A 22,434-nucleotide genomic window follows, 5' to 3' on the forward strand; every position below is an offset into this window, starting at 1 on the left:
GCCAAAAATTTGGCTTGTACAGATACTACTGATGGATAATGAATTGGACACAGAATTGACTGGTAGGAGAGTAGGCTATGTTGCCTTTGGAAAATTTCAAAATTCTTTTAATGATGTAGAGGTTTAATTATCTGACTTTGGAGGTTCTTTTCAGCTGTAAATGTCTGATGCTATGATCCAATCCTATGAACACTTCTGGGTTTTCCCTGAAACAAAGGCCTATCCTTTTTAAAAGTAACATGTTTTTCCTGATGTTGTACAGCCTTAAGTCATAGAATACTATAATCTCTGAAGATCTGATATGGAGAAGCACATGATGGGAATGAACAGATTGCAGCATATTCAAAGCAATATATATATATGTTTATTTACATATATTTATTTGTAAAGAAGTAGAATAGTGAAGAGACCACAGGACTTAAAATCAGGACCTAGGTTCAAATTCTGATTCAAAGGACTTAAGGACTTGGAGTCAGGGACACTTGGAGTCATGCTTCAAACATTTACTACCTGGGACTTTGGGCATGTCATTTAACATCTCTATGCCTAAATTTTCTCATCTGTAAAATAAGGTGAACTAGATGACCTTTATTGCCCTTTTCAGCCCTGAATATATGATACTATGATAAATGGTCTCAATGGAATGTATGATGAAAAAAGATGGGCTAGTAACTTAGAAAGAGTGAGAGATAACCCATTGGGTGATCTACTGGTATTCTCTTGATATTAAGAGAAAGTAAGGAAGGTCTTCAGCATTATTGTGTAGACTTCCTGTGAGAAACCTATGGAAGATCATGGACAGGAGTGGTAAAGAACATGCCCACATGGAGGAGTTGTGATCTGTGTCAGCAGAGGGAATATCCATACCAACATTACAGATCCATTACAATACAGAATGTCAACAAGAATATCCTGAAGGACTTTGACAAATACCTTACTTGACTCAAGCTACTATATGTACTCAGTCATGTTCCCATGTTTTCAAGTCTTGTCATCCTTCCAATAAAAGACCTCAAAGTGGCATTATTGTTATTAATTATCATTATTGTCATTATTATCATAGGAATACAGGACCCCTCCCTGGAATCCTAAGTGGTAATCAGGGCAGGATAGAGCAAAAGACATGGTGACTCAATGGTCTTCAGAAATACATTGAATCTGGGGATGGGTAGTGTGAAACAATAACACACTGGGTTGGATATTTTATGGTCTCAGGTTGCATCAGGGAAACAGAAGCCATATTCTCAAAGTAAGTCCAGGTACTCTTTCAGAGGTCTGAGGTAAAAACTATTTTCACAATAATACTTAGACATTTTAATTTTTTTTTTTAAGCAATCAGAGTTAAGTAACTTGCTCAAGGTTACACGGCCAGTTATTTCTGGGTGTGGTGCTGATTGTCTGAGCCCGGGATTCGATCTCCAGGTCGTCCCAACACTGGAGCCGGTGCTCTTACTTGCTGTGCTACCTGGCCACCCTGACATTTTAATTTCTAATAAAATAAATACTGACAAATAAAACCCACATAAACAAAAGCTCTTTTGGGTCCTGAGACCCAAAAGTATGAGAATGATTGAATTCACCAAACACTAGGAAGTATTATAGAAGACTAATAATTTTAGAATATTATGCTGGAACGGGGAAGATAAAAGTTTAGACAGGATATGGTCATTGCTTTCATAGTCTTATGGTCTAGTAGGTGAGGACTGACGGACAAGATTTGTGTCTTATTCATTTTCATATTCCACTCATTCCTAGCAGAGTGCCTTGTACATAGAAAAGGTTCTCAGTAAGTAAATGAATGACATCTTTATGAAATCCTTCAATAATTTCCAATCCTATCTTTATATAGTATTTTTCAGCTTCCCTTTTCTTGATATTAAATGCTGCTCTTTCTCAGAGCCACTAGTCTTTTATTTAGAAGACTCGTGTTCTGATTCCTAACTTTGTGACCCTGGCCAAGTTGTATAACCTACTCTTCAATTAAAAGAACCATAGAGCTTGAAATACTTATCTCACAGGGAATTGTAAGTAATGCACTTTATAAAACTTAAAGTGAGTGACTATAATTACTATATAAACTAATTATAATAATTGATAATATCAACTTGAGTTTTACCTTTCTTTTCATTCTTCTAGCCACTCTCTAAGGAGCAAAATTCTTCAAATATGAGTACTAGGAGGGAGAAGGGAAAAGGAAAATTATTCATCCATAATTAGATGAAAAGAGATAGATGCAATTTTCCCATTTCCCTTTCTTCTTTTCCTCTTCTAAGAGCCATCTAACATTCTTAGTACTATTTTAGTTAGTTGATGCCTTCACTGCGTGACCACAGTCTTCAGCTACATGCTAAGCCCCATGGGGCATACAAAGGGATAAGATGTGACCCCTTTCCTAAAGAAACAGACTGTCTCATTGGAGGAAACCAAAATTAAATACAGAATTATTAAAGAGTAACACAGGACAGTGCATAACTAACATACACACATATGTACTATATTTATGTATATATATACACACATAATGTATGTATTGTACATTTGTGTGTGTATGTATGCATGCACACATATATCCCCCTCAACTCTACCCCCCAAATGTCCTCCAGCTCCCCTCCCCATCCCCCATTGTATTCTCCGAATGCCAGCTCAATAGTTAAACTTGCTTTTCTCTTAAAGCTTTTCTTTGTCCACTCTTTTTTCTGCCTCTTTCTGAGACCTGACTTTCTCCTAGCTATATTGCATTCCTGGCCTCACTTTCCATCATTGGTTGTAATTTCACTCATAAATCTTTATTCACTGGTTATGGTGGGGAATTTGGAATGTACTTTGCTGTATTTTGCCACTTCTAGACTTTCCTTTCTCTCTACCACTTTCACTCAGTAATTTCTCTTCCTTTGAGGTTCACTCAATCCAAATTCATTGCCCAAACAAAATTCTGGTAACTGTTATTTACTAGAACAGTAGCCAGAGGAGCCACTCTCTCCAGTGAGTTGAGTTCCTGGCTTATAGTTTTCTTCTCCTTCCCAATTCTTGACCTCATACTAGGGAGTTTCAACATACACATTTGATGTCCCCTTAAAAACTCTAATGTCCAAGTTCTTCAATATTTCCCATGGCATACTTCACCTCAGCTACCCATAAAGATGACCATCCCTTTCATCTTGCTATCACCCACAAGTGTTACATTTCCATCTCCATTAGCTCTAAAATTCTTTTGTCTGGTTGCAATTTTTTAAATCAATTTTTCCTTTGCTTTGTGACCCCTGGCCCCCTTTCTCTGCTTTATATGACCCCTAGCCCTGTTTGTTTGAACTTTTCCCCATTCTTAGATGAGTAACTTGCCTCATATTTTACTGAAAAAATTAAGACTATTGACCAAGAGCTCCCCCTATTTCTTCCTCTCACATCACTCAGATCTCTTCTCCCACTTTCTCTTCCTTAAGCCTTTTCTTTCAAGCAGAGGAAGCCCTCCTCCTTGCCCAGGTAAATATCTCTACATTTACTCATGACTCTGCTCTATTCTTTTTTATTCCAATAGATTTCCCCTCTATCATACCCATTCTTTTTACTAATCTCCAAACACTCCTACTGGATGATTCCCAGCCTACTCCATTCTTAACAACAAAACAAAACAAAAAACAAAAACAATACACCTCATTGGATCTGTCCAACCCTGTTAGCAATTATTCTGTATCTCTCCTCTTCCTCTAGACTAAACTATAATCAGTGCCTCCACTTCCCCTCTCTTACATTTCCTAAGCTCCCTGCAGGTTAGCTTCCAACTTGATCATTCAACTGGGACAATTCTCTCCAAAGTTTTTAATGACCTTTTAACTGACAAATCTAATGGCCTTTTCTCAGTCCTCATCCATCTTCACCCCTCTGTGGCCTTTGACATCGTCAATTCCCCTCTCCTCTGGTAAGTACTTTCCTTCTAGGTTTTTGCAACAGCCTTCTCTCCTGGTTCTCCTTCTAAGTGTCTAATGGTTTCTCAGTTTCTTTTGCTGGATTTTTATCTACTCTTCCTTGGGGCCTCTTTTTGTTCTTCGAAGCTATTTAGTTTGGTGAGATTATCAATTCCCATGACTTCAATTATCATCTCCATACAAATGATTCTTTGATCTATCGATCAAGCCCTAACATTTCTCCTTGTCTGTAGTCTAACATCACCAACTGTCTATTGGGCATCTTGAATTGAGTGTCCTGTAGACATCTCAAACTCATCATGTACAAGACAAAATTAATCTTTCCTTCCCAGCCCTCCCTTCTTCCCAACTTCCCTATTATAATCTAGAACACAGCCAATCCTCCCAATCACCCCTGGCCTTAAAAACCCAGTGTCATTCCTGACATAACATAAATACATTCTTTGGCCAAGTCTTGTCATTTCTTCCTTCATAATATCTTTTATACATCACTTCTCCATTTTTATAATACCTTCTTGGTACCTCTACCCTCATCACTTTGTGCCTAAACTATTACAAAAGTCTTTTGTTTTTTTTCTCTGCCTTGAGGCTCCCCATTCCGGGCCAAAAATCCCTCATCTGCCAAATCAATCTTTCAAAAGTGCAAGACCATGTCATCCCCACTCAGCAAATTCTACTAATTCTTTATTATCTTCCGAATCAATTTTAAAAATCCTCTTTTTGACTTTTAAAGCCATTCACAAATTGGTCCCTTCCTACTTTTCCAGTCTTCATACACTTTACTTCTTTTCACATACTCTAGGAGTCAGAGGTGCTCGATCACTTGATGCCCCCCATCATGACACTCTATCACCTAACCCCATGCCTTTTCTGCAGCTCTTCCCTGTGCCTGGACTGCTCTCCCTCTTCATCTCCACCTCCTGGCTTCCCTGGATTCCTTCAAGATGGCTCAAATTCTGCCTTCTCCAACAGGCATTTCTTGTACTATTATGCCTTCTCACAGAGATTAAGTACCTCCCATTTACACTTATAGACATCTTGTACATACATGTTTGTTTGCATGTTGTCTCTCCCATTAGAAAGTGAGCTCCTTGAGAACGGGACCTTGTTTTTGCCTTTCTTTGTTTTCCAGTGCCTGGTACATAATAAGTGCTTGTTGACTAGCTGTGTATTATGTATCTATACATGTACACACAATACAGATTATATAGGGTGTACTAAAACTAAAAGTCTTAGTATACTTTTAACCTTTAATACCTTAAAATTTCAATACACCTTTTGGGATATCCTGTATATGTATGTATTTTAATATCATATATGTGTATATATGTTTATAAATGAATGAATGAAAAAACCCTTATTAGGTGCTTACTATGTGTTAAACATTGGATTAACTGTTGGGGATACATATACAAAAGCAAGATAGCCTCTCCCCTAACTGGGTTTACTTTTTTTTTGGAGGGAGACAACACATATACATTAAGGGATCAGGAGTCAGGGAAGGGTGTTTTTTGTTTGGGAAGCCTGAGCGAAATGAAGATGGGAAAAATAAAGCAATCCATTGACATATTTTCTTTTCCAGAGGCAGTAGAAAACAATAGGGGGTGAGGACAAGGCTGCATGATACTAGGGAGCTCAGAGCTTAATCACTTAGCAACTCCCAGGAATGGTTTCTGAAGATCAGTTTTGGAGGGTGGAGTTTCAGCAAGTAGCCAAGCAGCAAATGTGTGTATAGTTTACATGTTTTTCCAGTATCAAATTGTATACTATAGATGCTGCTCTGCTCCACTCATCTCCTCCACCACAGCCAATTAATTGACAAGTTTGGACTTTTCTGCCTTCATATCATCTCTTTTATCTGTCTCCCTTTCTTTCACACATTGCTACCATCCAGAGGGAGGGAAGATAGCATGATGGACAAAGAACTAAACTCATAGTCAGGAAGAACTGGGTTTGAATCCCACCTTTCATTCTTATTAGTTGTATGACTAAAGGCAAGTCCCTTCCCTTCTTTGAATCTCGGTTTGCTCATCTGTAAAATGGACTTAACAATACCAGTAGGTCCTACCTCCCAGGGCTGTTATGGGACTCAATTGAGATAATTTGTTTAAAACAAACCTCAAAATACTTAATAAATGACAGCTATCACTATTAGTGCTAGAGACCATCAGAAAAACAAAACAAAACGAAACAGCTGGTCTGACCTTAGGTTTTCTGCTGAAAAATGCAACTTTCCTTCCCCGCAACTGAACACCCTATGAACCACAATCCTTTGAATAGCTATACCTAGTTTTCCTAGGGAAGCTGCCTTCTTTCTCTGATCCTCTTTCTGACATTGCCTTGAATTTCCAGCTGAGATAGGACGTACACATTGTATGCCTACCTTGATTTTCAGGCTCAGAACCTGTTCCTGGGAGCCTGTTCCTGATAGCCCTCTATCTTCCAGATAGTTTGAGCAGTCAGGATGCTTTTCAAAGTCTTTTGTGATTTTTCTACCTGGGTGTAATATGCTGCTTTCATTTGTTTCAGGGTGTTTGTTTAGAGAAAATTAGATGAATACCAAGAGACTTCTGTCCTATCTGAAGAAGCTCAGTGGCTCTTATGATGAGTAGTTTTTCCCTGGCTGGACAGCAGGAGTTGGGTGGGTATTCAAGATGGCTATTTTGATACTCTAATTTTTTGAATTTTATTTTTATCACTCTAAAATTTATGTGCCTTTAAAACTTGGATACTTCCTCATACCCCCATTTCATCTCTGTCCCCATTCCCTTCCCCTATTCCATTTTTCTTTAAAGTATAGTGATCTTTTACCAGAAAGGGGGTATCAGATCAAAGAAAATGATGGCCCCATTCATTTTTCTTTTAAGTATGGAGCAAGCTCTGGGGGTTTGTCCACCATGTTCTGTGTTTGTACATGTTCATGTTAGGAGAAACCATTTTGGCAATGGATACTTAAGATTCTGGGGCAGCCAGCCTCCACTTTTTTTTCTTTTTTAGTTGTACATAACAGATTTGCAGTTATTAAAATGCTTATTTTATTTTATAAATTAAAAATAAAATAAATAAAATCAATGAAGTAGCCTTCACTTGGGACCAAGTGAGACAACAGTGTTGTAGATTTAGAACTACAAGGGCTTTTAAAGATCATCTAATGCAGCCCCCTCATTTTAAGGAAGAGGAAACTGAGGTCCAGAGAAGTTAAGAACCTTGTCCAAGGTTAGATAGGCAATGAGTGATGATGCCAGAATTCAAATCCAGATCCTATCACTTCCAATCCAGCTTTTTCTTTCTCCCCATGTACTTGCCCTTTGGAGAGGTTTCAAGTCTACTTCTCTGAGATACAGGTGCTTTTTTTTTTGACATACTCACAACATTTAACTTTGATCATAAGGTGAAATAGATAAATATAGTTCCATGACCCCAATATCCTTTCTTAGTTCATTGTCCTTTCAAGAATCTATTGCTCTTTTGCTCTTTTCTCACTACTTTCAAGAAAGAATCTATCAATCATTTATATCTCTGGGTGAATCCCACTGGATTACTTTTTCTAGGGGGCATTTGGAGCATATTCTTCCTCCCTAATTATGAAATGCACAGCTTTGTTCTCACTTAAAAGAATTGCAGGCATCTGTGATCACGTAAAGCTTTGGGGGAGGTTTTGAAAGAGTGGTTTCCAAGCCCCCCTAAAACCACAGTCACTGAGAAGGCAAAACACACTTACAAACTCTCTCCCCTCCTTTTAACCTCCTCCTCCAAATTCAAATTAGTATACTACAGAATGCAATTCGATCATTGTTCATACAAGGCTATTAGAAACTAAGTAAGGATACCGATAACTTCCTGAAGCTTGAGTATCAAGATGAAGTTAAAACCATACAAAGGATTTCAGTATTTTAAAACAGATGGGTCAGATGCTTAGAGAAAATGGTGCTTCCAGTCAGTGGCATACTTTAGCATCATGGAACAATATCTTCTTTTAATTGTTTGCTGTTCTCAGCACCCATATACCAACAGCAGATATACAACCACACCCAGAACTCGCCAAGGACTTGGATTTCAGAAGCAATTTGGAGACCACCCCAAATCATTTCAGAATGCGTTAATTTCCTAATCTAGATGGATATAGGTGATTCAATGCAATTTGCTTAGCACTACAAAATAAAACAACCTTGTTCCTGTCCTCTCCTTGCTTTCTTCCCCGCAGTCTCAAATACGAGAACTGAATGAAAAGTTCAGCTATATTATTGACTCAAATAAAAGATAACACATCCACCCTGGCAGGCAGTAGTGAAACGACCAAGGGATCTGAAATAGAAGACCTAGTTTTCCATCCAGCTGAAAAACCTCAACTGCATTACACTGGGCAAACTACTAAAAATTGTTGTCTCCTCATCTGAAAAATAGGAATAATTGAAGTTTAAAAAGATTGCCCCCTTTCCCTTAAATGGGCAGATACACATTGAGATAACCCTAATAACTTTAATTAGTAATCAAGATGAAATTAAGGAAATTAAGGATTATTGCACATAATTTATGCTTAAACTTTTGTGGTGTGTCAAAGCAACATACCAGTAAGAGCACAGAATCAAGTGTTGATGGTCTGGGCTGCTCCCACAATCACTCCCACAAAATGCATATATGTGCCTAGAAAACCTGCACTGTTTGGTTTTTACCTACCCTAGTGCCTAACATAGGCCTAGTAAATACTTATTTGTTGAACTGAGTATCTGGAATTAGAGCTGGGAAGAAACTTAGAGATTCTTTAGTCCCAACCCTTCATTTTATAGATGGAAAAATCAATGAAAGGAGAAAGGAATAAGCATTTATTAAGTACCCACTACATGCCAGGAACTGTTCTAAGCACTTTATAAATATGATCTCATTTAATTCTTACAACTCTTGGAGGTGGGTACTGTTGTTAGTTCCATTTTACATTCGAGGAAAGTGAGACAAATAAAGGTTAAATGATTTACCCAGGGTCAGACAGCTAGTATGTGTCTGAGGCTGGATTCGAACTCAGGTATTTCTGACTCCAGGCCTAGTGTTCTATCCACTCTATTACCTGGCTACTGATATAGTGTGAGTTGTTGTTTCTTCTTGTTCTTGTTTTTCTTGTTCTCCTCCTCCTTCTCCTCTTCCTCCTCCTCCTCTTCCTCCTCCTCCTCCTCCTCCTCCTCCTCCTCCTCCTCCTCCTCCTCCTCCTCCTCCTCCTCCTTCTTCTTCTTCTTCTTCTTCTTCTTCTTCTTCTTCTTCTTCTTCTTCTTCTTCTTCTTCTTCTTCTTCTTCTTCTTCCTCTTCCTCCTCCTTCTCCTCCTCTCTCTCAAAAAGGGGTTAAAGAGTGAAAGATAGTGAGGAATTTGGGGTAATCCCTAGGTTGTGAGCCTGAGGGACTGGGAGGATGGTGTTTCTATAGCAATAGAGAAGATAGGAAAAGGTGGGAGGGTTGAGGGGGAAAGATAATGCGTTCTATTTTGGACATATGGAGTTTCAGATGTCTACTCACATCCAGTCTGAGATGTCTTGAAAAGCAGCTGGAGATGCATGATTGGAGGTCAGCTGAGAGATTGGGGCGGCAAAGGTAGATTTGAGACTCATCAGCATAGATATCGTAATTAAATTCAAGGGAGGTAAGGAGATCACCAAGTGAAGTAGCATATAGAGAGAACAGAAGAGGGCCCAGGATAAAACCTTGATCTGGAGAAGAATCCAACAAAGAAGATAGAGAGGGAATAGTTAGATAAATAGGGGGAAGACCAGTGGTGTCCCAAAAACTTAGAAGAGAGTTCCAAGCGTTAGAGTGTGATCAACAGTGTCAAAGGCTACAGAGAGGTCAAGGAGAATAAAGATATAGAAAAGGCATTGGTTTAGTAACTTTGGAGAGAGTAGTTTTGGTGAAATGATAACATCTGAAGCCAAATTGTAAGGAGTTAAGAAGAGAGTGAGAGAAGAGAGTGGAGCCACCTGTAATAGATGGTCTTCTTAAGGAGTTTAGCTATAAAGGACAGAAAAGTCTCTGGATTATAATAGAATTGATTTTTAGGTTTTATTGATGCCTTTGGCTCTCTCTCTTTTTTTTAACATCAAAGTAATTTCTTTATATTATTCCTCCTTCCTTCACTGAACCCGCTCTTAAAAGAAAGAAAAATAGTTTTCTCAACTGTAAAATGGGTATTATAATAATAGTGTCTATCCCTCAAGGTTGTTGTGGGGCTCAAATGAGATAATATGTGCAAAGTGTCTGGCACATAGTAAGTAAGGGCTATGTAAATGCTAGCTATCATGAGTATTATTAAAACCAAACAATAGTACAATTGCATCTTGGGGTTCCCGCCTCTGCACTCAGAGGAAATCAATGCATCTATTATTTGATTCACACTTTTAGAGAGGAAAAAAAATGAAGTTTATTGAGATGGTGATTTGCTCATGGTCACAAAGCTAATGAGGCAGGATTAAAAACCAGGTTTCCCTAACTCCAGGTCTAGGACTTGACCATGCTGCCTTTAGAATTAATCTCTCTAGGTTAAATGTTTTTTCTATGGTTCTATAGTGATTTGGTGGGTCCTACAGTGATTTTGTAGCAGAGGAAGGATTCAACCTTAGGTCCTTTGAATCTAAGCTCAATATTTTTTTTCTATAACCCCACTCTGCCTTCACAATAAACTACAGTCCTGATCTCTCAGAGGCTCTAGTCCTATATCTATCATTAACTGCTTTCTGCACATCTCAAATTGGATGTTCTGTAGGCACCTCAAACTCAACCTGTCCAAAATAGTCTTCTCTCTCCTCCCCTCTCCCATAGAAATAAGAGTTTTTATTACAATTTTTCAAAGAGATAAGGAGCATTACAGAGAGGGAGGAGAGATCTTTGTTACATGGAGTGGTCTGAGGATGCTTCAGGAAAGAATTTGAATTGGGTCTTAAATATGGGTGGGTAGGATACGGCTAGATGGAGACAAGAAGGGGATTCTCTATAAGGTAGGGAAAAATCTAGGGTTTGGCATGGTTCAGGGATGCTGAATATAATAATTTGCCTTCATGGTACAACTAAATAGAACATAAGTTTTTGGAGAGCAAGAGCAATATTTCATTTTGACCTTCTCTACCCAGTGGTTAGCACACAGAACTTTGTGAATAGTAAGAATTTTTCATAAATGTTCATCGGATAGGATTATGTTTTATTAGAGTAGTGAGAAGTAGTGAGAAATAAATAAGTTGAGAGATAGATAGGGGGCCAGGCTGTGGGAAGCTTTGAAGATCAAGCTGGAGAGATTGAATTTCATTGAATTTCTACAGTAAGAAGGAACGTGAGAGATTTTGGAATGGAGTAACTGAATAATGTATAGAGTGGAATTGAGTGGGCAGAGAATGGTGGGAATATCAGTTAGGCATTCTTGCAGTAACCTAGTTGTGAAGCATAAGAAGGAGCAAAGTCTGGATTGGGTCTTGGTAGGGGTTTACGATGCTCATCTCAAAAAGGCAGATCTTCATTAACCCCAGGGGATGCTACTCATCTCACATCTGAGTAGTGCAATGATATTTTAAGCTTCTGTTATATACTTGAATATATTGTATCTCCCAAATACAAGGTGAGCTCCTTGATGGCAAGGACTTTACTTTTATCTCTCTATCCTCAGCACAATGTCTTACATACAGTAAGCACTTAATAATTGTTGCTTTGAACTGAATTGAATTGTGAAAAGAATACAGAATGCAGTGTTGTAAGATCTGGGTTTGTATACTCATTCTGACACTTAATGGCTATGTGATCCTGAGCAAATCAATGAACCTCTTCAAATCTACAGAAACTTTTGTTTCTTCATCAGCAAAATAGGAATATTTGCACTCTTTTCTTCACCAAGTTGGTGGGGAACAGTATTCTACAAACTCTAAACACAATATAAACTTGAGTTGTTATGGTATAAATAATTACAAAGTCTTTTGAGGGTGCCTAGGTGGTGCAATGAATAAATCACTGGCCCTGGAGTCATAAGGACCTGAGTTCAAATCTGGCCTCAGACACTTAACACTTACTAGTCATGTGTCCTTGGGCAAGACACTTAACCCCAATTGCCCTGCCTTCCCCCCTCCAAAAAAAGAAAGTCTTTTGAAACTTTGGAATATTAATTTCTGAAATAAAAACTGTCCAGCTTATATTTGGTTGAATCTTATAAGCCCCAGATTCAAAGGGCCTTCCTCTACAAAAGACTACACTAAACTCATCACTGGGAAAATCAGAAATCAGATTCTCACATAAAACATGTGATACTTTATCAGTCTTCTTAGAGTCAGAATATTCTATGGCTCTGGAGCCTTGGCCACTTGGCTGTCAGTGGTTGTGGTTGTGGTCTTGATGGCGGTGGGGGAAACTCTATCCTTTCATGTTTTTGCTTCAAGTTCCTAGCATAGCTTTGGTTTGACTTTATTCAAATGGCTTTACCCATACCCCCAAGACTTCCAGGTCAACAGATCTACTACATACTAAAGAGCAAGGCAATGGCAGGCTTAGGTAAGAGGAACAAAGCATTCTCTCAGTGTAAGGCACTGTAAGACAAGATCAGATCAGAAATAAACATTCAGACCTTCTTAGAATCAACCACAAAGCAAATAAAAAAATCTTTACCTCTGTTATCTGTTCTTGTAGGACACACAGGATGTTATTGTTGTCTAACAAGTCTAATTTGGGTAGTCATAGAATCAGATTTGGAATTGAAAGGGACATCAGATGCCCCAGTTTGACAGAAGAGGAAACTGAGAGCTAGAGAGCTTAGGACACACAGGTAGTAAGTTACAGAGTAAGGATTAGATAGAAGATTTCTGATACCAAAGTCAGTGCTCCTGAGTTTGCCTAACTTTTTTTAAATGGGGGAAGAGGAAGAAGACTGAGTAGTCAAACCAACTCTCGGAGCTAGGTGATCTAGTGTGTGACTGTGGGAACCATAAGACAAGGTCAAATGAATTTCTTCATCATGACCAAGCTGACCCACTTCAAAGTGATGAGTTTTCTTGATATTTGGGATTGGGCAAAAAGGACAGCATACACCAATAAGTAAATAGGGTAATTTTGTCCTCCCAAAGCAAGTGCAATTCTGAGCTATCAAAACTGCTTCTTCAGTTGCCAATAATAACCCTCAGTAAATTATAGCTTTCAGCCAATTCTCTGGGTAGAGTTCATTGGCTGCATTAGACAAGACTTCCATCCCTCTACAATTTCCTTCTTTTTTTCTCTAAATGGGTTCCAGTCTGCAGCTGCTCCTATAGTCTTTTCTCTGATACCTCTGCTGAGAATGTGACTCTTGTCCCCTGATAAAACTCCAAATGCTGGACATAGGTTTCCTCACTGGTAGGTATAGTGTTCTGTTGAGAAGGAATTATTCAAAGGTGGAATGTCTAATGTTAAACCTAGTAGAGTTAGTAAAAAATGATGATGACCTTTTTATTGCAAAAAATTTTCAATGGGATAGGAGAATTCACAGGACATCAGAATAAGATATGTGGTGCTGGGAATAGCAAGGTGGTATAGAAGGCAATAACCTGTGCTTGAAGTCAGGAACATCAAAATTCAAATTCCATTTCATTTAATTGTTTGGCTATCTGACTGAACAAATTAATCAGCCTCTTTCTTCTTTGGTTTTCCCTCACTTTCTCTCTCTCTCTGTGTCTCTCTCTTTGTCTCTCTCTCTCTCTCTCTCTCTCTCTCTCTCTCTCTCTCTCTCTCTCTCTCTCTCTCTCTCTCTCTGTCTCTCTCTCCTTCCATTTCCTCTCCCTCTCTATTTCCCCCCCTTTTTCTGACCCTCTTTCTCTTTCTGATGCTTCTTTGACACGGGCTAGACATTCTTTTATGGATTCTTTTATTTTTCTTTAGTGAGATCCTCATCTGCATGCTAAAAGAAGAGACTTCTCTTATTCTGTCACTGAGGGATAAGGCTCAAGTTGTCCACTGACTTCTGTGGGTTCCACACAGCTAGTCATTATCTTAGGAGGACTCAGCTATCAACAGAGTAAAGTTAGTTTCCAAGGGAGGTTTTCCAGACTTCATTATTCACCCCTCAGAGTTGGATAAAAAACCAGAATCTTTTGACTATCATTAGATCATGGGTTTACTCTCTGAGATATACCAGAGAAGAGTAGGATGGGGGGGAGGATGGAGATACTTTTCTGATATCAAACGAAGAATCTCATGATTGAAACTTGAGAATCTTTGAATATTTTACAGGATTTTTGAAAACTCATGTTGATAAAGTCACTTTGAAATTGAAAAGTTCATTCTGGCTCCCCAGAAAGAACATGGGAGGTCAACATGTTCTTATCCCAAATTTTCAAATGGAAAAAAGAGGCACAGAGAGTTTTAATGGCTTGCCCAAGATCACACAGCAAGTTAGCAGCAGAGCTGAGACTAGAATTTAAGTGTCCTGATTCCTACCTAGTCCAACTCTTTTCACTCTCATACTGCCCTTGTATGAGCCCTCAAGATCATTTAAGCCCAAAGTTTAACATTACTTCTTAACACTTCAAAAATCTAAACCCTCTCCTTGCCTTGGTGTAATTTGTTTTTTATTCATTATATAGTTTCTTGAACTGCGCACATTCACACACACGATCATCTCATTGCTAAGTACCTGGTTATGAGCTTCTCAAAATTTTGCCTTGTTGTTCTACATATATGGACCTTTCAAGCCCTGCTCTGGCTATTACAAGAGCATAGCCTGCAACACCCCATGTCACCTTCAGAAATGAGAGGGGGCCTTTAGTGAAAGTAATTTCTCTTAAGCCAGTAATGCACAACCCACCTCTACTGAAAAGAGCCCTGCCACAAGTCCATACTTGTCTCACCTTTTCTGCATGGCCTAGAGGCAGAGTCCTAATAGGAGGAAGGAAGAAAGGATGGAAGGAAATACAGAGGCTTAGGAGATGTCTCCTGATGGCATCTCTCTCTTCCTTTGATCTAAATATCAGCATACCCAGCTCGTATCAGATCAGAATGCCAAGGTGATAGTGATGAGGCACATGGAATGAATTCTCCTCTAATGAGCTCAGGGCAGAGGCTGGAAGTCAGAGGGAATGACAGTATAAAAAATGTAGATGGTAAAATGTGTGAGCAGTTTTTTGCCCAGATGAACCTGAGCAAAAGTGAAAGCTCTGACATGTTGATGGATTAAGCAATTACAGGCTATGAAGAGGAGAACCCCTCCCACCTGCCCACCCACACCACAGGCGATAAACCGCATAGTCAATCCCCAAACTCAGAAAATACTGGGTCAGCCAAAATATTTCATCTCAGGATTTGGATGGACTGCCAGTGACCCAGGTCCCCCTGCCTCAGTTCTTTTCAAATTAGACAAATACCCTTCCATTCCCATGCCATTTCTGGGTTCTGATACACTTTGAATTTTCCCTGGATTCCAGTGCAAATACATAACAAAACCACCTTAACACTGGTTATAGAAATAAAAATGATACAAAATCAACAAATAACTATACAAATTAAAAACCCCACAACTTTTTAACCTGTGTTTCCCCTCTTTCTGGTTCTCTTTGCCCAACCTATTTGCCAAGGCAAGGTTCCCCCCCCCCCATTTCTTTTTTACCCAACCTATTCTGGCATAAAAAGATAGTAAAGCTAACATCTCAACAGTTCTAGTATAGTTATAGTTAACATTTACATAGTACTTTAAAGTTTGCTAATCACTTTGTATCTTTTATCTCATTTAATCCTCATAACAGCCCTATGAGGTAGGAACTATTATTATCCTTGTTTTATAGATGACTTAACTGAGGCTGAGAGTAATTAAGCAAATTACCCAGAGTTACATAGCTAATAAGTATCTGAAGCATGATTTGGACTCAGGGTTTCCTAACCCCCAGTCTAACACTGTACCACCCAGCTGCTCCTTAAATAGTCCAATAGATAGTAATAGTAATAGAAGGTTATCTCCATTAAATCATTTAGAATGCTTCTTCCTGGCTTCAGGATGCCATGATCATCATCATCATCATCATCATCATCATCATCATCATCATCATCATCATCATCATCATCATATCTAGTATTTATATGGAATTTAAATCTTTTATTTCACCTGTTCCTTACAACAACCTATTCTGTTTTCCATTTTACGGTTGAAGAAACTAAAACTGATATTGGCTAAGTGACTGTTCTATAAAACTGAACAAGAATTGACCCAGAATATTGGTCGTTGGCCAAATAGTGAAGATTATCATCAGAGCCCATGGCCTTCTGTTTTTGTTTTTGTTTTGTTTTGTTTGCTTTTTGGAAGGCAATTGGGGTTAAGTGACTTGCCCAAGGTCACACGGATAGTTTTTATGTTGAGTGTCTGAAGCCAGATTTGAACTCGGGTACTCTTGACTACAGGGCAGGTGTTCTATTAACTGCGCCACCTAGCCACCCCATGGCCTTCTGTTTTTATATTCCTTCCCCTCTCCCTATTACAACTCACCTATGCTCCCCACTCTCACCCCCTATTTCCCTTTTCCCTCAATAATACTTGCTTCTAGGTAAGGCTTTGCTATCAGTTATTTATATCTTCTTATGAATTTAATTTACAGCGTATCCTCTCCCAAAGGTGCTTGCATTTTATAGAATCTGGTATCTCATTATCTCATGCAATGAGGGACTTATTTCCTTTGAAAAGAATCAGAGGCCTCAGATGGCCTATGACTAAAGAATTTTCCTTTTTTTGTCGGGGTGGGGTTGGGTAGTAATAGGTTGCAGTGAAGGTGGGGGAGACTGAACCTGAAATTATGCTCCTTAGGTTGATTGTCTACTCATATATAAAAAAAAAAACAAACAAACAGATAACTAACTTAATAAATGTACATAAGGCTCTGGGTGATTTGTTTTTGTCTGGTCTCTTTTGCCCCAATTCTTAGCTGTCAGCATTCTCAAAGACACCCTATAGGTGAACAAAAACAATTTAGATGAGAAACTGCCTTTGTAGCACTGACAGAAGGTCATTGTAGGAGATGGTGTAACAATTATATACAGGGTTTATAGCAGTATTATATTGCAAAGAATAATTTCAAGTTCGGGTAGCACAGGCCTAGATAAAATGTGGTAGATGGAAAGACAAATGTTCCTGAGCTTCTGCCATCATATGTCCCAACCATTCTATGAGCTACCACTGAAGGACTGACAGTGACTGGGACAGATTGTGGTGGGAGGGGAGAGTGAGAAAGGCTTTGAGTATATATTGTAGGCCACAGGCAATTGGTTCTCTGTTGCACTGAAAATGGACTTTTACTTCCAGAAAGCAGCCAGAAGCCTATCTGATATGATTTAGTCATTTTTATTCACTGATGAACAGCAGAAATAAGATCATAATATCTAGATTTAGAGTTGGTCATATTTGAATAACTCAAGTCACTGAAAGTAAAAATCATACATATAGTGTAGTTGTAGTATAAAGAGCCCTTTAATTGTAATCTGAAGCTGTGGTTTCTGATCTCTGCTTTATCACTTACTAGAAATTTGGTCTTGGCCAATTCACTTAACTTTGTTTTTTTTTTTTCCCAATTCACTTAACTTTGAAGAACCTCAGTTTCTTGACTGGTAAAATGAGAGAAAACATGTCAGTGTATTGGAAAGAACCCTAGAATAATCTTCAGGAAACTTGAGTTGTAGTCCTTGCTCTGCTGTTGACTGGCTGTGAGAGCGAGGTGAAATACCTCACTGCCTTGAGCCTCAGTTTCCTCATCTGTAAAATGAGAGAGTTGGACTGGATGATCTCTGAGCCTCCTTTCAGTTCTAACATGAAGTAATTTTAGGATATTCTACCAGAAATGGCATAGGAAATCACACTGGACTCAGAGACAAGAGATTCATGTTTTAATAATCTTTGCCAAATTACTCTGGGTAAGTCACAAAACTCTCTGGAACAATGGTTTCCTCATGTACAAAATTATGGGCTTGAACTAGAAGGTATCCCTGCTGCCTCTCAGCACTAAAATTCTATCCTTTTGAAAGGGTCTTTTCTATTCCATGACTTAGGTTAGACTAACTGCTTGACTTCATGGCTGGAAAGAGAACAATGAAAGGAGAAGCCGTGAAGACATCCTCTAAGAGAGGCCAGTTAGTTGTCTGTCCCTGGAGCTCAGCCACAATGGGTCTCTGCCAGGTTTATAATAATCTAAAAGTAGCCAAGCTGTCCTCTTGGGCAGGCTCATTCTTTGCCTAGTCACAATTTACTGTCTGATTTGAGACAGTGTAGCCAAAACACCTGCACTGACAACCATTTCTCTGCTCCTTTGAAAACATACTTTGCTACTAGAAAGCATGATGGGACTCAGAGCAAAGGAATGGGAAGGAACTTTGCAACTTGATAGGGGGGCTGCATTTGACTTATGACTCTGTCACTTGTGCAACCTTGAGCATGTTGTTCATTCTCTTTGGGCCTCAGTTTCCATAAGAAATGTGGTGGTTGGACTAGATGACCTCTAAGTTGCCTTCCAATTCTAAACCATGGCTCCTATGATGCAAGATTCTTGGAAAATCTGATGAATTAGGTGGATCTGGTTAGGGGACTGTATATGATTATTACTTCTAAGCCTCCCCAGCAGCAATTCCCCAGAGGAAGGTCACTCAGCAGAAGGAGCTTGGGAAATAAATTCTGCAGTGGATCAAGTCATTCATAGTTTCAGGTGGCATTGGAGGCACAGTTCTCAATTTTTCTGCTAAATTTATCTGTAAATAGTGGATAATAATAACCTACAATTCAAGGTTGTTGTAAAGATCAAGTGAGATAAACATATGTAAAGTGCTTTGCAAACTTTAGCATTTAGCATAAATGCTAGCTACTACGATTATTATTAATTATTTTCTGGATCACCTTAGACAAGTCACTGAACTTTATAGAACCTTTGTTTCCTCATCTGTAAAATAAGATCCAACTGATCTCCAAGGTCCCTCCCCTATGATACTCTTTTTAAAGTGACTAAGTGAAAGCTTGTTCCTGGCAAAGGTTTGATAAATTTCATCTCTCTTCTTTGCTGAAGGGTGGTGAAGGGAGGGGAGGTGTGGTACTTTGGATATGAAATATTACATATCTTGTCAAAGTTGGTTGGATTTGTTAAACTGCTTTCCCCCTCCTTTTGTGATTTGTTATGAGAGATGCTTCTCTGGGTAGAAAATTGGGGAGGAATGTGCTTCAAAAATTGGGTGATTCAAAAATATCAATAAAGCTTAGTAAAAATAAGTGATTCAGCAGAAGTTAAGGGAAAAGTCCTTCATCTAGCAAAAGGCCATATGCATAGTAGGTTCTCAAAAAGTATTAGTTGAACTGAGTTGAGCAGAAAGTACACTTCCCTAACTGAGAAAACTTTCATTTTTTCCCTCTGGGAGAAAAGCCTCAGAGAGTCTAGAAAAACATTTTTATTTGGCAAACATATGGCTGTCTCTAGAAGGCCATATCAGTATTCCAAATCTCAGTAGACAAACACTTCTGAATCCACCTCTGCCCAAAGCCCTATTTCCTCCTCTCAGATGCAGCTCTCCTAAAAGTGACATCTTCATTTTTTTTACTTCTCCAAAAAAGAAAAAGGAATAAAACTTCCAAATAATTTTTAATTTTATTCTATTTAATCCTTCCCTTTTCCTCAGGAATCTCATTTCCTACAATCTTCTATTATAGTGCTCTAAGAATCTCTCATTCACCTATGATCTTTGGGAAATGAAAGGTCAAAAGGTGTGGAAAAGGGGAACTGGTTTTTACTGAGCCTCCAGCAAGGACAGAAATGGTTTAACTGTAAAATAGCAGTGACACATAAGACCCAGGTGCCAACCACACAGCTGTTCCCTCAGTTACTCACAGTTCAACAGTGTTCCGAGGAATGTCTGAAGGAATTTCGGTCACCTTGCTCTCTTGGCAGATGAAAACCCTGTCAGAACAGTGGCAGATTCGATGAGGACATCCTGAGCCTGAGCCCAGGAAAACTAGCAAGGAGATCCAGAGGAAGGCCATGTTTATCTTTCCATCCACCCAATGTCTTGAAGATTTGTAGTTAGCCTTTGCAAGTTTCAGTGGCTCAGCACAACTTTCTTAAAAACAAAACAAAACAACCAAAAAAAATAAGCTTCCTTGAGAGCTGATTTAGGCTGTGTGACCCTTGAAGGGATGGATATTTCTTGTTGCCAATTCCAGTTCCTGGGCTTTGCTACTATGTGCCAGCAGTGGTTTGAGGGGTAAGATAAGCTCCTTGCTTATCCCTTACTTTGTTTAAAGGTTCTATACCAGCCTGATCCCAAGGAAGTAAGCAAATAGAACCTTGAGGAGTGTCTGAAATAGTTTGCATATTTGCCATGTGGAAATACTCTTCTCTGTGATTATTCCCTCTTTTTCCTAAAATCAGAGACCATTTGACTTGGAAGAGACCATGTAGTTTACTATTATTTTCCATATGAGGAAACTGAGACCCTGACAGGTAATGTAAGCTGTCTAAGGTCTAAGTCTAATGTGAGCTGTCTAAAGTCTAAAGTCTAAGGCAGAGAGTTATTGGTAAAGTTAGTTCACAAACCCAGGTCTCTTGCGTCTCAGATTCTTACAGAGTGGCCACTCCAAAGGAGTACACTAATAAGAAAGGGGCAGGGAGCCACTGACTTCACCAGACCTTGCTTTAGCCTTTGTTTCTAAACTCTTCCTGAATTTCATCTAGTATGAACTTACGCCACTGATGAATGGCTTGATGTTTCTGAGGCCCTGCCTCAATGAAGATATTAATATCCAAATATAGTGCCTTAAAGACAGACAAAGTGATTGCCTCACTTTCTGGATAACTACTTGAAGACATTCTGTGTTCACCCATTGAGCTTGTTCTGGTTGAGATATGCTTTCTGACAAGAGATCCAGCTTTGGGCTCGTGAAAAGAAAGTTTCAAACCTGAAGAGAGCATGACCCCAAAGGGAGAGGACCAGGCTTTTCTCTTGCTCTCTGGCTCATTACATCTCCATCCTCGAATATAACACTTGGGAAAACCTTGAAAATAAAGCCAAGGAATGGCTTATGTGTATGGACTCCCCAAAGCAGATGAATAAGGACTTAGGTATAAGTCAAGTACTTAGGTACAAGTCAACTACCCATTTCTTTTTCCTTAAGAGAAGGCTTAAAACAAATATACTCAGATGTGCAAGCTTACAAATAATTAAAACATGAAACAACTCATTTTCTTATGATATTCTTCTTGGATTAGCACTTAAAAAGCTTTGTAGGACTACCAAACCACAATTTCACTTTCATCTCATACCAGCATTGTCTGCGTAATTCATAAATATAGATCTCTTGGGAAGTTATGTCCTGGCTTGGAATTTCTTTGCCCTTTCACTGGTGGCATCCTCTTGACAATGGCAGTAGTCTCCTCTGAGTTGTTACAAAAACACCTTCTTCTGGGGAACGAGGTCTTGGACCCAGGAGCTCTCCAGCTTCTCAAATTCATTAAGTTGCCACCAGGGCTAGAAACAATCCATCTCAGGATCACTGTTAGTTACCTATACCAAAGGAAAGAAACAAAGCAGAAGAGGCAGTTAGGAACTTGAGGTGCAATCTAAGTCTTGTCTGGTTTAACACTTGTGATCACTGCCATGTGTATGCCATTGACATTGTTTCCAGGGAGGGAGGAGAGAAAGATCCCCTCCTCACCTTGCTGGAAATTGGAGTGAAAAGTCTCCTGAGTTCCATGTGATGCACTCAAAGGAAGAAACAGAGAAAGCAAGAAAAGGTGAAGTTCCTCTTAAAATTCTTCTCACTTTTTTTATGGGATTCAGAAAGGAACAGTCCACCTCATACCTATCAGATTGGATAACTTGACAAAAAAGGAAAATGATAAACACTGGAGGGATGTAGAAAAATAGGGACACTAATGAACTTTTTGCTGGAGTTTCAAACTAGTCCAATGATTCTGGAGAATTTGGAATTATGCTTAAAGGGCTATAAAACTATACATAAACTTTGACTCAGTAATACAACTACTAGGTCTGTATCCCAAAGAAATCAAAGCAAAAGGGAAAGGAATTATAAGTTCAAAAATATTTATAGTAGTTCTTTTTTGTGGCAGCAAAGAATTGGAAATTAAGAGATGCTAGTCAATTGAGGAATGACTAAAAATTTTTGGTATGATTGTGATAGAATATTATTGTGCTGTAGGAATCATGAATAGGATGGTTTCAGAAAAATCTGGTAAAACCCAATATGAACTGATGCAAAATGAAGTGAGCATAACCAGGAGAATATTATACACAGTAACAACAATATTATAAGGATGATCAATTTTGAAAGACAGCTGCTCTGATCAAGACAATGATCCAAGACAATTCCAAAGGGCCCATCCACTTTCAGAGAGAGAACTGATGAACTCTGAGTGCAGATTGAAGCATACTTTTTTCTACTTTCTTTTATAAATGAATGTAAAAAAAATAAATAAAATGCATTTCATTTATGCTTCCATTTTCCTGTCCTCTTAAAGCTGCCTTTTCCTCAGGATATTGGTTTATATTTATTCCTTTCAT

The 22,434-nt window shown here is 38.8% G+C and overlaps 1 protein-coding gene across 1 annotated transcript in view; it reads right to left on the reverse strand.

The window, feature by feature from the left end:
* Positions 1–19,909, reverse strand: part of FSHR (follicle stimulating hormone receptor) — a 260,865-nt gene extending 240,956 nt beyond the window's left edge. The window contains exon 1 of the mRNA XM_069071797.1: positions 19,746–19,909. Coding sequence (XP_068927898.1) covers positions 19,746–19,897 — 152 coding nt within the window. The 5' untranslated portion in view covers positions 19,898–19,909. The remainder of the gene's footprint in view (positions 1–19,745) is intronic.
* Positions 19,910–22,434: the final 2,525 nt, after the last annotated feature.

Source organism: Petaurus breviceps, unplaced genomic scaffold (assembly GCF_028583685.1).
Source record: "Petaurus breviceps papuanus isolate PSGF00001 unplaced genomic scaffold, PetGlider_PUasm1.0 90842, whole genome shotgun sequence".
NCBI lineage: Eukaryota > Metazoa > Chordata > Mammalia > Diprotodontia > Petauridae > Petaurus > Petaurus breviceps.